We start from the raw sequence: 14,665 nt of genomic DNA, 5'->3' as shown, positions 1-14,665 counted from the left end.
CGCAAGTGGTTGAGGTAAGAGACGTTGCATGGGGCCAAATTCTGCTTATGGCTGTATGGAGCGCCCACAGGGCTGATTCCGCCCTTGTTGATTTGTACACTAAGCCATGCAGGTCCGAACAGCTTTTGACAAGCAATTCTTCTTGGTCTCGATGGTCGTCGATCTGTCGCTTCGCGGAGACCAAGGAACCAAAAGTACTACCGCAGCTTAGCTAAGTCGATATCCAGAACACCAGTGGATGCAAGCACTGACGAGGCAGCCTAAACCTGTTCGGGATGCAACATCTGGCAAGTACACTTCCCAGGGGCACATCCTGGCAAAGTTTAAAGCTGTCTCGTCAGTCATGTCACTCACTGGGCCAAGTCTATCAATGCTAAGGCAGGCATCTAAGCATGCCAGAACAGCTTGGAGACTCAACTACAGGCAATTCTTCCTTTCTTGGTAGTCGTTTCGAAGCTCAGCCCACTATGTCATGTGCGTCTTACAATCATAGTGTGCACACCGCCGCTGTTCCAATTAATCATTGGCCACCAGCTCTCAAGGCTGCCGAAGTGATTCTCATAGTGGAGTGCAGATGTACTTTGCCTGGCCGTGGCGGTCGGAGCAGAGTGCAATGACACCGACGTGGCTATCATCCGCCGAGCTTCAACGTGGACACGACAAGATTTACGTTGCTGCCATCCGCGGACTAAATCACGGCATTCCTAATCATGGAGCTTCTGGTGGATTTAGGCGCGTGAAACGACTACTTTATTTGTCCGGCGGAGGTTCTCCCTTATTCCAGCGCTGCGTTATGTTACGGTAATCAGCGACACCTCGACCACCTTTACTACCGGAAGCTCGGATCTGCGCCACAGCCCACTGAAGCAAGAGCCCTGGTCTTCACCCGGCCGCCTCTTAATTACCTGTTCTAGGCAGCTGAGTTCTCGTGCCTTTGGGTTCTGTGAAGCTGATTCCGGATCGATGCCCGAGACCACAGTACCTCACGAAGCAATCCCTACAAAGCTGAATCTCGATGTCTGTTAAGAGAATAACTAAACCAGCGTCGAGCATCCACTTGCAGAACGCTGCATTAGCGAGCCCATCGAGCACGAAGTACAGGAACAGCAGACATGCTCTTCCATTACGAACGTCGAGAAGAGGCCGCACGTCACTGTGGCCGAACAAGCGCTCATTCAGCGCTGATACGTTGAGCACAGCACAGACGACCGGCCCAGGCTCAAATGAGCCAACAGCATGGATGTGAGTATCATGAAGAAGGCAGGCGACCTGCATGATATTCATACGAGGCATCCTGTCATCTATTTACTCAAGCAAGCTAGACTATGTGCCAAGCAGAGATCCGAGTTGTCTCTCCCACCAGCAAAAAAGGGCTTTCTTTCAGCAAAGTCACCGTCGCAGTAGGTAATCTTCAAGGAATGGAACTACCAGGGTAGGCAATACTCATAGACCTGCGCGACTGCACAGCAGACTATGGATCCGATACGATGAACGCCGCTCACGTTGCTGAGCCACTTTGCTTCCAAGGATACTGTATTTCAGCCCAATGCCGATGCCATCAGCATGACGGTGAACGTCCCTAATCTGCGAGAAAGAATTCTGTTGCAAAATTGTGCCGTATCACTGCCCCAAACGGCTTCTGAAAGAAAGGAGTTCACATGGATCTGATAGATTGTCTTCCCTCGCAATTCGAATTCATTTCGGGTACCACAATTCCCATTCCCGAGTATGCATTATCTCGGCTTGGGTCCTCATGCAAGACCAAGGCCATTGCAGAGACATACACACGCCAAAGTGAACATTTGAGGCTCTGACATGAAACGCCATCCAGAATTCTAACCGGCTGGTTGGAAACCAATCACCTTCAAGCACATTCTCTTTGGCTCGCCCTCCCCAGCACTGAAGGCTTGGCTCTTAGTCGCGGAGAGTGTCTCCACAGTCAGTACCTAGACTCTTATGGCTGGGTAGTTGCCCTGACACGCATGCGGCAAGCCGACTCCGGAAATAGATGGCGCACTCTGCGATTCCACATTGAATTGAAGCTACATTTCGACGACCTGTATACCACTTACCCTGACTCGCTATGATGTAACGATAGTAAAGAATACTAAGACAGGTCTGTAGTACCTCCTGTATGTGTCTGAAGATCCTGCGTTTCCGGACACGTAGCAGGCAGTGGTGCAATGGGGAGCACCTCTTCGACGAAGGTGCGACTCCGCCATCTGTTTCCAAAACCGGCTCGGCGGCTCTCCTGTTGCATCCGATCTGCTGCTGTGATGTTATTTACTCGTGTGGCGGGCTTCCTACTCTAGGCGAGGATAGTGTCGGATGCACGCCTTGCCCAGTCAAGTAGATTAGTACCATCGCAGGCATGTCGAGCTTTTTTGGTGCTCCCTTGTTCGGTGGCCGACGGCGTACCATGGATCCGTAAAGGCTCTTCGAGGCTGTGAATGTACGAGGAGCCCAGTCAACAGAGAGGAGTATTCCAGCATCAGCGTCTAGCATAGGAGTATGGCAATGTCTCAACATTCATCTACTATTGTATAGGATACCCATGGTCATGCTCAGCGTAAGATGAGACGACTTTTGTCAGGCTGCTTTGCCTGTCAGCCCTCTATGCTATGCTGTTCGTCCAAACACTCCTTTCGAATATATGCTGCGCCTGCGAGTTCGCATGAAGCCAGGCCAAACCTCCAACGCCATGCACATTATACCACGCAAGGCAGTCCACCTTACGTACCGTCCTCTTTGCATTCGTACATCATCGAGTCACTCATTTCTTCTTGCTCTTTGACTTGCCGTTCGTTGTAGGCGCAACGCTTGATCCTCGTGAAGGGGTTGTCGACGTGGCTTTGCTGCCCTTCGCACCTTTGACAGTCGAGACTGGCTTGTTCTGTACAACATTAGCTTTGACCTTGCTTACGGACTGAGCCAGACTTACAGCAACACCGTTCTTCGCCTTCTTCTTCGGAGGCGGCACATTCTCCTCATCCTCTTCGTCCTCCTCCTCGTCACCACGATCTCTGCCCTTCTTGCCCACGCCATTCGTCTTGCTGTCTTTGTCCTCACCGAACTCTCTCACAACAGTCTGTATCAGAGTCTGACATCTTCTGCTCAGCTCGATTGGTGTTCTCGATAGGAAGAACCAGTCAAATCTGAAGAGTGGTGACTCTCGAATCTCATCTCTAATATCCTCATACAGATTCTCCCGATCAACACCATGTCTGTCGAGCATGACAAGTAGGAAACGATCCTCCTCCTCCGTGTACACCTTCTTGTTTGTCGTAGAAACAGTATACATGATCTTCATTTGCTGCAATGGAACCCGGTACATCTCCATCTTCCTTCTAACTAACTTCTGGTTTCTGAGATTCGTCGCGATAAGTTCCTCGCCCTTGATGATGTTGTTGACGTGTTTCTCCCAGTCGCTGATCTCTTTAGTGCGCTTCCAAAAGACCTTAGCATACTCCTCGACTTCCTTTGCGTCTTTAGAATCGACTTCTGTCGCGATGAGTTCGTAGTTCTTCCGGCCGTATCTCGCACTTCCATTGGTGAATTGCTGGAAGTCTCTCCGATTCCAGTGTCCGAAACCCTGCTCTTGCATCTTCTGTTTGCGCTCTTTCTCGGCTTCAGTCAGAGGTTCGGCATTGTCGATTGCGCTTTGGTCTAGTGCTTGATCGGCTTCCCGCTCACTAAGATCTTCTTCGGAGCCTTCTGGCAGTGGGACCTTGTAGCCAATTTCTTTGTGGTAGTAATTCGTTTCTTTCTCTTGCAGCTCTTGCAGGCCAGGAGGGAAGAACTGCCAGTCATGAACGTTGACTTGTTTTGGTGCTCGAGGCACTTTCGGTTTGGCCTCGGGCTTCGGACCACCAGTCTTGAGAGCATCTTTGTAGTATTGGTCCATCGAATATGATTGCTCTTTTCGTTCTCGTTTTGTAGGGTTGATCCACATGCTGCCGATGTCTTTTTTCTTCGCCTCTGTGAAGTCTACACCATTCCACTCATACGCATTCTCGGAGGAGAATTTCTCCAGGTCGCCGATACCAAGTTTCTCGTATCTGGCGTTGAGCTCGGCGGTTCGTTGCTCACCATGTTTGAGGATCTCGTCGATGTCGCCTAGTGCACCGGTGGCACCTTTACTTTCGAAGACCTTCTCGGCACCATGCTGAATCATGTTCAGCAAATCATCCTTCGATGCAGCTGCCTTGGCTTGTTGCTGAGCACGACCTTGTTGAATGACTAGCTGATCGAGACGGAGTTTCTGCGCTGCTCTTTCAAGCACTTTCTCTTCGATAGCATTCTCAGTGACGAATCTGAAGACAACAACTTGTTTGGTCTGACCGATACGGTGGGCTCTGTCCATGGCTTGCAGGTCGGCTTGAGGGTTCCAATCGCTGTCAAAGAGAACAACAATATCTGCGCTTGTCAAGTTGATGCCAAGACCTCCAGCACGAGTTGTGAGTAGGAAGATGAACTTCTCTGAGCCAGGCTTGTTGTACTCATCAATCGAAGCAATGCGATCTTCATGAGCTGTACCACCGTCAATGCGGCAATATTTGTGACCACGGAAAACGCAGTAATCCTCGAGGATGTCTAGTACTCTGCTCATTTGGGAGAAGATCAGAACGCGACTTCCTTGCTCTTTCATCTTCTTCAAGATCTTGTCAAGAATGATCATCTTGCCAGCATTTTCTACCAAGTGCTCATCCGTGGTGTAAGGTGGACCAGGCTCGGCTCCATCGAAGAGGTAAGGATGATTACAGCACTTTCGTAGCTGCATGACAATGTTGAGAAGGCGGGTCTTCGATTCGCGCTTGCCACCAGCACCATTAACCGCATCGATATCCTTTTCAAGGATTTTCCGGTACCATTTGACTTGCATCTCGGACATGCCGACATATAGGTTGACCTCTTTCTTGGGTAGTAAGCTCTTCTCGACATCACTCTTGACACGTCTAAGCAAGAATGGCCTTAAGACGCGGTGTAGCTGTTGTACGACGGTATCCTGATCGTCCTGCTGGCTTGAGAACCAGTTGTCAAATGCTTCAGAATCACCAAAGACGTCAGGAAGGAGGAAGTTGAGGAGAGCCCACAGCTCGTGCAGATTGTTCTGTAGGGGTGTACCCGTGATGAGAAGTCGATTTCTTGAGTTGAAGACACGAATGATCTGTGCTAAGGATGACTCTTCGTTCTTGATACGATGTGCCTCATCGATAATGATGTACTCCCAGGCGAACTTCTTGAGGTGTGACTTTTCTCTTAGAATCATCTCGTATGATGTAACACAGACATCAAACTTCTCAGGAATCAAACGATCGTTTATAAGCTGATGCCTCTCCTCTTTAGCACCTTGCAACACCAGCACATCAACTTCAGGTGTCCACTTTTTGAATTCTCTTGCCCAGTTGTCGAGGGTCGACTTCGGTACAGCGATCAAATGAGGACCCGTGATATCGCAGATGTGTCTTAGGTAACCCAGGAAGGCGATTGTTTGTAATGTCTTGCCTAGGCCCATCTCGTCTGCTAGAATGCCTGAAATACCATTCTCGTGCAATGAGACTAGCCAGTTGAGACCAGCAACTTGGTAGTCTCTCATCTCGCCGCCTTGAACAAAGGAGGGCGAGTCCCTAAAGACAGTCTGAGTGGTGGTACCACGCTTCTCGTCCTTCAGTAGTTCGGCATCCTCTTCTTGCTCAGTTTTCCTCTTTCCACCTGCAGCACCACCTTTTCTGACGTGAGCTTTCTTCGCCCGTGCCTCTTCAGCTTCGTTCTGACGGTCAATCTCTTGCATGACTTCGCGTATGCGCGGGTTTGGGTTGGTTGTTATGAAATGGCGGAAGAGATCTGTAAGGCCAAGCAGATATCGAAATCTCCGAATAGTGTCATCTTCTTTTGTCTCGTTGAGCTGGCCGTGCTGTTTGCCAAGGATACTCTTTCGTAGCTGCAGAGCCTCGTTCCTCTTCTTGCGACCATCTGGCTGTGCAGGGTCGCCTGCTACACTGCTCGCAGTTGTGTTTGGACCGGTATCAGAGTCAGTAACGTCTGGTGTGTCGTCATATTGATTGTTGAGCATGCCGAACGAAGGTCTGTGTACTCTCTGACGCGGCGGAGGGGCGTCTGTCATGGGTGTGTCTGCTCCAGACTCGGCCTCTGAATCTATCTCTGAAGTTCGTGGTGCCATATTGGCAAAGAGTCCGCCCTGGTCGGCCAGATGATATAAGGCGCGTCAACTATAGCCCCACCGTCTTTGCAGGTGATATTTCGAGGTTAAGGTGGGGTATCCTAATGGTTCGACACGTCGTTTGCGGCTTTTGTGGGAGTGAGCAAGAGGTATGCAAGGTTGGAGACTGGAGATGCGGAAGGGCACCATCCAGAGACTTTTGGCAGTTGCGATGGTAGTGTTTGGCATGTTTGCACCGAGACCGTGACGCGCCAACGCTCCTGCCACATGCAGTCAATGTAAGGCTGGGGTTAAAGCTGCGAGGCTAGAGGCGAGGCCGCCAGGCACTTGGCCGAGTCGCTCCTTCTGTTTGTTGACAATCCATCCTGATTAGGAAAGTGCGGTCGAATCGCGACTGATTCAGAACACAACGTACTCGCAGTCTCCATGTTCGCTGTCTCTGCCAGCCCTCGGACAAACAACTCCAGTACACCATCGAAGTCGGCCTTATGAAGCGACCAGCGATGGAATCACCTGTACGGCCAATGCGCCGAGCAGCACGAAAGACCATCGTGCTCGAGGAGGATTCAGACGATGAGTTGAGTCGGGTCCAAGAGGAACAGGAGCAGCAGGACGAGGAGTTCACGCCGGCGCCCCAGAAGAAGACCCCTCGAAAGACCACTCGGAGGCAGACGACAGCAAACACAGACGTGTCACCGAAGAAGAGTGTGCGGACCCGGAAAGCACGAAGCGGCGAGAGTGTCGAGCCATCTGCCATCTTCGATCCGGAGGGAAGCATAGCACCAAGCGAGCCAGCATCTCCCACTAAAACAGCATCTCCTCGGAAAAGGAAGAGTACAGTGTCCAGAGCAACTCGAAGAGAATCTGTAGCTCCTCCAACACCCGCTTTGCCGACACCTGCACCGTCTGCTTCGCCTGAGGCGACAGAACCGACCAAGTCGAGAGCTCTGGCAGACATCACTACAAAAGCCCTTAACAAGAGACCACAATCGTCCCAGCATGAGAAGGCTACACAGAAACCACAGTCGCAAGAGGCAGTGCTAGAACGGCCACTGGACATTGCTCTGCGGGCAAAGGCAGAAGCAGTAGCTGCACCACCAGTCGATCCCGACACCACCCCAAAGGCACGTATGGTCATCAGACAGCTGGTCATGACAAACTTCAAGAGCTACGCTGGAAGACAGCTCGTGGGTCCTTTCCATCACTCATTCTCCTCAGTCGTTGGCCCGAACGGCTCTGGCAAATCGAATGTGATTGACTCTTTACTGTTTGTTTTCGGCTTTCGAGCGAGCAAGATGAGACAAGGAAAGATCTCTGCTCTGATACACAACTCTGCCCAGCACCCAGATCTAGACTTTTGTGAGGTCGAAGTACACTTCCAAGAGGTGATAGATTTGCCAGGCGGCAAGTCCGAGGTGGTGCCAGATTCGGCAATGGTTGTCTCAAGGAAAGCTTTCAAGAATAATTCGAGCAACTACTATCTGAATGGTAGAACTACCAATTTCACCACCGTCACGACTCTATTGAAAGATCGTGGTATCGACTTAGATCACAAACGGTTCTTGATCTTGCAGGGAGAGGTCGAGTCTATTGCCCAGATGAAGCCAAAAGCTGCCGGTGAGCATGATGATGGCCTACTGGAATATTTGGAAGATATCATTGGAACGTCGAAATACAAGACTCCCATAGAGGAAGCCATTGTTGAGCTTGAGTCTCTCAACGAGACTTGTGTGGAAAAACAAGGTCGTGTGCAGCACGTTGAAAAGGAAAAGAACGGCCTGGAAGACAAGAAGAACAAAGCGATTGCATTCATTCGACAGGAGAACGAACTTGCAGAAAAGCAATCAGCTCTCTACCAGATCTATCTTGCTGAATGCGCCGACAATGCACAGGTCACCGATGAAGCTATTACTCAAATGCAAGCGCAACTAGACGCCGAGCTCGAGAAGCATGCAGGGAGCGAATCCAGCATCAAAGATCTCGAGAAAGAGTACAAGAAGGCCGCCAAGCATTTCGACGCCATAGAGAAACAGACACAGGACTTCTTAAAAGAGCTTGCCAAGTTCGACAAGGAGAATGTGAAGTTCGAGGAGAAGGCCAAGTTCATAGCTACTAAGCAGAAGAAGGCCGAGAAGCTTGTCACAAGCAGTCGACTGGCAGCTTCCGAAGCTACGAGTCTCGTCGAGAAGTACTCCGACGACATCGAAAATAAGACAAAGCAGGTCCATGAGCTCGAACAAGACATGGAGGCGGAAGAGGCAGAACTTGGTAAGATACGAGAAGACCTGAAGGGCAAAACTCAAGGAATCTCGGAGCAAATTGCCGTCAAGCAAAAGTCTCTGGAGCCATGGCAAGAGAAGATCAACCAGAAAGAGTCAAATCTAGCAGTGGCGCAATCAGAGCTTGATATCCTGCTAGAAAGGGCGAATGCCGGACAGAAATCTCTAGACGATGCAGACAAGAGAATTGAGGAGATTCAGGGCCAGCAATCGCAAAAGGAACAAGAAATCGAAGAACGACGGCATCAACAGCGCAGGCTTGAGAAAGACTGTCGCAAGCTCAACGATGCATTGTCCAAACTTGCTAACAGCGAGCCCGAAGTACGCACACAGATCTCTAGTGCTCGCCAGAAAGCTGAAGAGACACGAGCTAGCCTCGCCAGTACTCAAAACCAAGGCAATGTGCTCAAAGGTTTGATGCGACTGCGAGACTCTGGTCGGATCGATGGCTTCCACGGCAGGCTTGGTAATCTGGGCACGATTGATGAAAAGTATGATGTGGCAATCTCTACTGCTTGCGCTTCTCTCGAAAACATGGTCGTCGATACTGTCGAGGTTGGTCAGCAGTGCATTGAATATTTACGCAAGAACAACCTCGGACGAGCCAATTTCATACTCCTAGATCGACTAGCTAAGAAGGATCTCTCGCCTATCACAACGCCAGAAAACGTCCCCAGACTGTTCGACCTCATCAAGTCAAAGGACGAGAAGTTCCGGCCAGCATTCTACAGTATTATGCAGAATACTCTGGTTGCCGAGGACCTCGAACAGGCCAACAGGATTGCTTATGGCGCCAAGCGATGGAGGGTCGTGACTCTTGATGGCCAGCTCATTGATGTGTCTGGTACCATGAGTGGTGGAGGCACTCGTATCGCCCGAGGTGCAATGTCTTCCAAGCAGATTTCGGATGTCAGCAAGGAACATGTTGAAAAGCTCGAAGCTGAGCGTGATGAACTTGAGGGGCAATTTCAAGCATTTCTTGACAAACAGAGAGAGCTTGAGCAGACCTTACGAGAGAAGCAAGAGGAGGTTCCGCAGGTTGAGACATCCATCCAGAAGGTTCAACTTGAGATTGAGAACTGTACTCGCAATCTTGCTGATGCTGAGAAGCGACGAGACGACCTAGCGAGCGAGGTCAGCACAACAAAGACCGATGACTCCGCAATTAAAGCGCTACAGAAGCAGATGGCTGGTATCACCAAGGAGATCGAGAAGCTTCACGCTGAGACCGCTTCGGTGGAGGAGGAAATACAAAGCCTACAAAACAAGATCATGGAGGTGGGTGGCATCCGCCTTCGGAGCCAGAAAGGCAAAGTCGACAGTCTCAAAGAGCAAATTGATCTTCTTACGGAGGAGATCTCTACAGCAGAAGTCGCGAAATCAAAGAACGAGAAGCTGATTGTGAAGCACGAGAAGGCGAAAGCTGATGCTGAGAAAGAGCTTGCTACTCTTGCCAGAGACTCAGACAAGCTCCAAAATGACATTGAGGCACAGCAATCTGTAGCTAGGGAGTCCAAGGATCGTGCTGAGCAGGCGCAAGAAGAGCTGGAGGCCAAGAAAGAAGAGCTCACGACCATGAAAAAAGAGCTAGATGACCAGAATACCGAACTCAACAAGACTCGAGCGCATGAAATTGAGATGCGTAATAAGCTTGAAGAGAACCAGAAAATACTTGTTGACAACCAGAAGAAGAGTAGGTACTGGTCCGAAAAGCTGTCGAAGCTGTCGCTGCACGAGATCGACGACCTTGACGTTCCGATCGAAAACAAGCCGAAAGAGGCTGCCAACGAAGTGGTGTTGGCGGACATTGCTGAAGGTGAAGAGGAACCAGAGGAAGCAGAACAGCCGTCGGACAATATGGACGTTGAGCAGCAGGAAGATACCGTAGGTCCCGTTCAGCAAGAAGATTCAGAGCCGTCACTCAAGGGCCAGTTGCCACAGTACACCCGCGACGAACTCGAAGACATGTCCAAAGATCATCTCGTCGCTATCATCGCCGCGCTTGAAGAGAAGATCGCAAACACTTCAAGTATTGATCTGGCAGTCATTGCAGAGTATCGCAGAAGGTGTCAAGACCTAGCTGCACGAACAGCTGATCTCAACATAGCTTTGAAGAGTCGTGATGCCGCAAAGAATCGCCTCACGGACCTTCGGACGCTGCGATTGACTCAGTTCATGACTGGCTTCACCACGATCTCTCAGCATCTCAAGCAAATGTATCAGCTCATCACGCTCGGTGGTAACGCCGAGCTTGAACTGGTCGACAGTCTGGATCCGTTCTCGGAAGGTATCTTGTTCTCTGTCATGCCGCCAAAGAAGAGCTGGAAGAACATTGGCAACTTGTCTGGTGGTGAGAAAACATTGAGTTCGTTGGCGCTGGTCTTCGCATTGCACGTGTATCGGCCGACGCCGCTGTACGTGATGGACGAGATCGACGCTGCATTGGATTTCAGAAACGTGAGTGCCGTCTATTCCTTTTTCATCTTGTGATACTAACGTGCTCAGGTTTCGATCATCGCGGGATACATCAAGGAGCGGACGAAGCACGCTCAATTCATTGTCATCAGTCTTCGGAATAACATGTTTGAGCTTGCCGAGCGCTTGATCGGCATATACAAGGTCAATCACATGACGAAGAGTGTAACTGTCGACAACAAAGACTATATTCAGCGCTGATCGTTGGACTGTTGGCATGGCTGATTTATGATTATGAAGAATTACGATTGTATATGGTTTGGCGTATGACTTATGACTTTCTCAACGATAGCGATGTACAGCACGATACTGCATGATACGTATCGGTAATTTACGAAAAGCTTTTGCGTACAGTCCACATTGAATGCGTCATGCGATTCATCAAAGTTTGCAGAAGCAGTTACAGTCGGTTAGTAGGCAGTGTATGAGGTCTGGTTCCGAGCGCGGGGTGTGGTGACCTTGGTGACCTCGGTGACCTCGGTGACCTCGTACGATCAAGTAACATTTGATGCCAGTTTCACTAAAGCTGAAGCCCAAGAGTCTGGCAAGATTGATAGAGACGGTTTCGTAGTAACGCCTCGACTTGTGCACCCGGACCATTCAGATAGGCTCGGGGACTTTGCTCTGGGAGACTTTTCTCGACAAGCATTGGTCCCAAATCCTGCCTTACTTTGCCTTACCATGCCCATGTCTCCCACCCTGAGAATAAGTAGCGGAGCATTTCGGACAGAAGAGATAGCGACCGACAATGGCAGAGACAACGTTCCGACGAGAAATATATATTGGTTGGAGGACTCGCTACAATGCCTCATATCTATCACACCTACGGCAAGTACGAGCGGAAAGCAAACAAATATCAGGCACAGGACACAATCAATAATTAATCAGCTCACCCAAGCAGCGAAGTACCTCGTCCAGTAACCATGCCACCACCGACCCTCCCAAACGTCACCCTAACCTCCAACTTCCTCTTCGACGCCCTCATAATCGGCGCCGGCCCCGCAGGCCTCTCCGCCGCACTCACCCTCTCCCGCGTACGAGGCACATCAGCCGTCTTCAGCAACAACACATTCCGCAACGCCAAAGGCCACCGAGCGCACTACGTGCTCTCGCGGGACCACCAGCCTGCACCTGAGCTGAGGAGGATAGGACGCGAGGAGATCGAGCGGTATGGGACCACGCGGTTCGTTGAGCGGGGTGTTGCGAGGGCGAGGAGGGATGAGGTTGCGGGTTTGTTCGAGGTGGAGGATGAGAGGGGGGAGATGTGGAGGGGGAGGAAGGTGGTTCTTGCGACGGGTGTGGCTGATGCGATGGAGACGGGTATTGAGGGGTACGAGGAGTGCTGGGGCGGCGGGATTCATCAGTGTCTTTTTTGCGATGGGATTGAGATGAGTGATTTGCCGGCGGGAGTGCTGGGGTTTGAGAGTCCGATGCAGTTACATAGTATTGGGTTGATTTTGAAGATGGGGTGTCCTGGTGTGACGGTGTTTGGGAATGGGAGCTTGGAGCCAATGGATGATGAGACGAGGCGCGCGCTGCAGGTTGCGAAGCGGCGGGGTGCTAAGGTGGATGAGCGGAGGATTGCCAGGTTTGTGCAGCTTGGGGAGCGCGAGGGCATGGAGATCAGGTTTGAGGATGGGAGTAGTACGCGTGTTGGCTTTGTGGCGCACAAGCCGGTTACGAGGGTCAATGGACGTCACATTGCGGATGGTTTGGGTGTCGAAGTGGTCGCAGATGGCATGGGTGGCGATATGCTCAGGCGCTCCGAACCGTTCGGCGGTTCGAATGTTAAGGGTGTCTTCGTTGCGGGGGATGCGGGCGTGTTGATGAAGTCGTTCGTGAGTGCCATGAGCCAGGGCGTAGCTGCAGGCGCTGGTGTCGCTAACACATTGGTTGGGGAGGAGCATCAAAGGGTCGGTCAGGAGGTGGAAGACTTGGAACGTAGCGGTTAGTTCTCGGCGCGCAAAAATGTACATAGAGATTGTCAGTTGAACACACGTTGTGCTTGCACCCATTGTTTCTCCTTTTTGGCCTGACGGTATGGTGCGGAGATGCGCGGCGTCCTCGAATAAACGTTGTATCCAAAACAGTCTGGGTCCTTGCTGAGTCAGATTGCAGCAGATTATTGCGTGAGAGGACTGAGGTTTCACAAGGGGAAAACCGCCTCCCTGTCTATAACATGACCTGCATCCATGCACGTCAATAACCCCAGTCACAAGCAGAATCGTGCCATATGTGCCTGCCACGCAGCAAGCTCTAGCAGGGACGGACGATGTGGTAATCCCTGTCAATGGAGTGAGTGTTCATATGCGGACCAAATGAGCTATGGCGCTGAGTACGCTTCGACGTCGAGCTCTCGACTAGACGTCTTGGCGGCTTCTTGATCCTGCTGTACACCACGCCGTCTTCCAGATGGAGCAGGATTCGGAGTCTGACCTCGTCGTTGGCAGCTTCGTGGAACACAGATGAGTCAGAACTGCACATACATACCTAGAATTCAACACAACCGCTCCTCACCTTCCTTTTGAGGGAAACAGCTACCTTCAACATGCAGACCGTTGTATGGAGAATGTTACAGAACGGTCAGTCTGCCTTCAAGTGCGAGGCTGCAATGTCCCTCGAGCCCACGAGCTCTACCAAGTCGATGTATATATAAAACTCCTCACTTCGTGATGAACGCGGGCATATTTACCCTCAGACAAGTCACGAAGACACCTGCCACCACTAAACCAGCTATTCAGTGCACCCACAGGTCCAAAACCCAGCATGAATCCGACGTCGATCTTGGCCATGCTATGGCTAGCTATACCTATCTTTGCACTCAATTGTAACGACCGTTTCCAACCTTCTTGAACACCACCTGACGTACTACAGCTGTGCCATGGGAACGTCTCGATCAGAACAACTCCGTAAGGCCAAGGAAACCCTTCAACATGACAACTTAGACTGACATACTGCAGCTCCTCCTCATCCTCGACCTGCAAGTCGGCCTGTACCAACTCGCTCGTGACTTCGACCATAATCTATACAAGCAGAACATGATAGCACATGCTGCGCTCGGCCAACTCTTCGATATGCCTGTCATCATGAGCACATCAGCTCAGCAAGGTCCGAACGGACCCTTACCGAAAGAGATTCTCGAGATGTATCCAGACGCTCCTCTGATCATGCGACAGGGCGAAGTAAATGCATGGGACAACGCAGAGTTCAAGGCAGCCGTGGAAGCCACTGGCAAGAGGCAGGTCATCGTCGCTGGGATCACCACTGACGTCTGTAAGTGGCGGACTGAGAACCATTGTACTTTTCGGTTGGGCTGACAATAATCCAGGCACAACATTCCTCGCATTGTCCTTGCGAGCAGAGGGGTATAGTGTTTGGGCGACCGTCGAGGCGTCGGGTACTACCACCGAACTGATTCGAAGTACTGCCAATGATCAAATGCGCAATGCTGGAGTTCAGATTGTCTCTCTCTTTGCAATCGTGTGTGATCTAATGCGGGATTGGAGGAATACACCTGGCGCGGCGGAGGCGATACCATGGCTGGCGAAGTACTTTCCTGTATATGGGTATCTGGCAGAAGCTCATTTGGGCGCAATCGATAACGGTACTATCATCGCTGGGGAGATGGCTCTTGCGCCGAATAGCACGGTTGGGTGAGGAAGTGAGGGAAGGGTCATGCAATGCTAGTTGCGATGGCTAGCAGCACGTCTGTGTGGTCATATGAATATGA

General features: G+C 51.0%; 4 protein-coding genes across 4 annotated transcripts; 3 read left to right on the top strand and 1 right to left on the bottom strand.

Annotated features, from left to right (window-relative positions):
• Positions 1-2,773: 2,773 nt before the first annotated feature.
• Positions 2,774-6,181, bottom strand: ISW2 (chromatin remodeling complex Adenosinetriphosphatase; the record flags this gene model as incomplete). Its single annotated transcript, XM_064873428.1, has 1 exon — positions 2,774-6,181. The coding sequence occupies one exon, from the start codon at positions 6,179-6,181 to the stop codon at positions 2,774-2,776; it is 3,408 nt and encodes a 1,135-aa protein (XP_064730532.1).
• A 488-nt stretch (positions 6,182-6,669) lies between these two features.
• On the top strand, positions 6,670-11,136 carry SMC4 (Structural maintenance of chromosomes protein 4; the record flags this gene model as incomplete). The annotated part of the gene is made up of 2 exons (XM_064873427.1): positions 6,670-10,917; positions 10,966-11,136. The coding sequence occupies 2 exons, from the start codon at positions 6,670-6,672 to the stop codon at positions 11,134-11,136; spliced, it is 4,419 nt and encodes a 1,472-aa protein (XP_064730531.1).
• A 722-nt stretch (positions 11,137-11,858) lies between these two features.
• PMZ80_005004 (uncharacterized protein) lies at positions 11,859-12,887 on the top strand (the record flags this gene model as incomplete). Its single annotated transcript, XM_064873426.1, has 1 exon — positions 11,859-12,887. One exon carries the CDS (start codon positions 11,859-11,861, stop codon positions 12,885-12,887), a length of 1,029 nt encoding a protein of 342 aa, XP_064730530.1.
• A 596-nt stretch (positions 12,888-13,483) lies between these two features.
• On the top strand, positions 13,484-14,592 carry PMZ80_005003 (uncharacterized protein; the record flags this gene model as incomplete). The annotated part of the gene is made up of 4 exons (XM_064873425.1): positions 13,484-13,517; positions 13,810-13,844; positions 13,896-14,208; positions 14,264-14,592. The coding sequence occupies 4 exons, from the start codon at positions 13,484-13,486 to the stop codon at positions 14,590-14,592; spliced, it is 711 nt and encodes a 236-aa protein (XP_064730529.1).
• Positions 14,593-14,665: the final 73 nt, after the last annotated feature.

This window comes from Knufia obscura (genome assembly GCF_036327395.1).
Source record: "Knufia obscura strain CCFEE 5817 isolate CBS 148926 chromosome Unknown scaffold_5, whole genome shotgun sequence".
Classification (NCBI taxonomy): Eukaryota; Fungi; Ascomycota; class Eurotiomycetes; order Chaetothyriales; family Trichomeriaceae; genus Knufia; species Knufia obscura.
The sequence above is the reverse complement of the archived record's forward strand: the minus strand, read 5'-3'. Positions and strand labels throughout refer to the sequence as shown.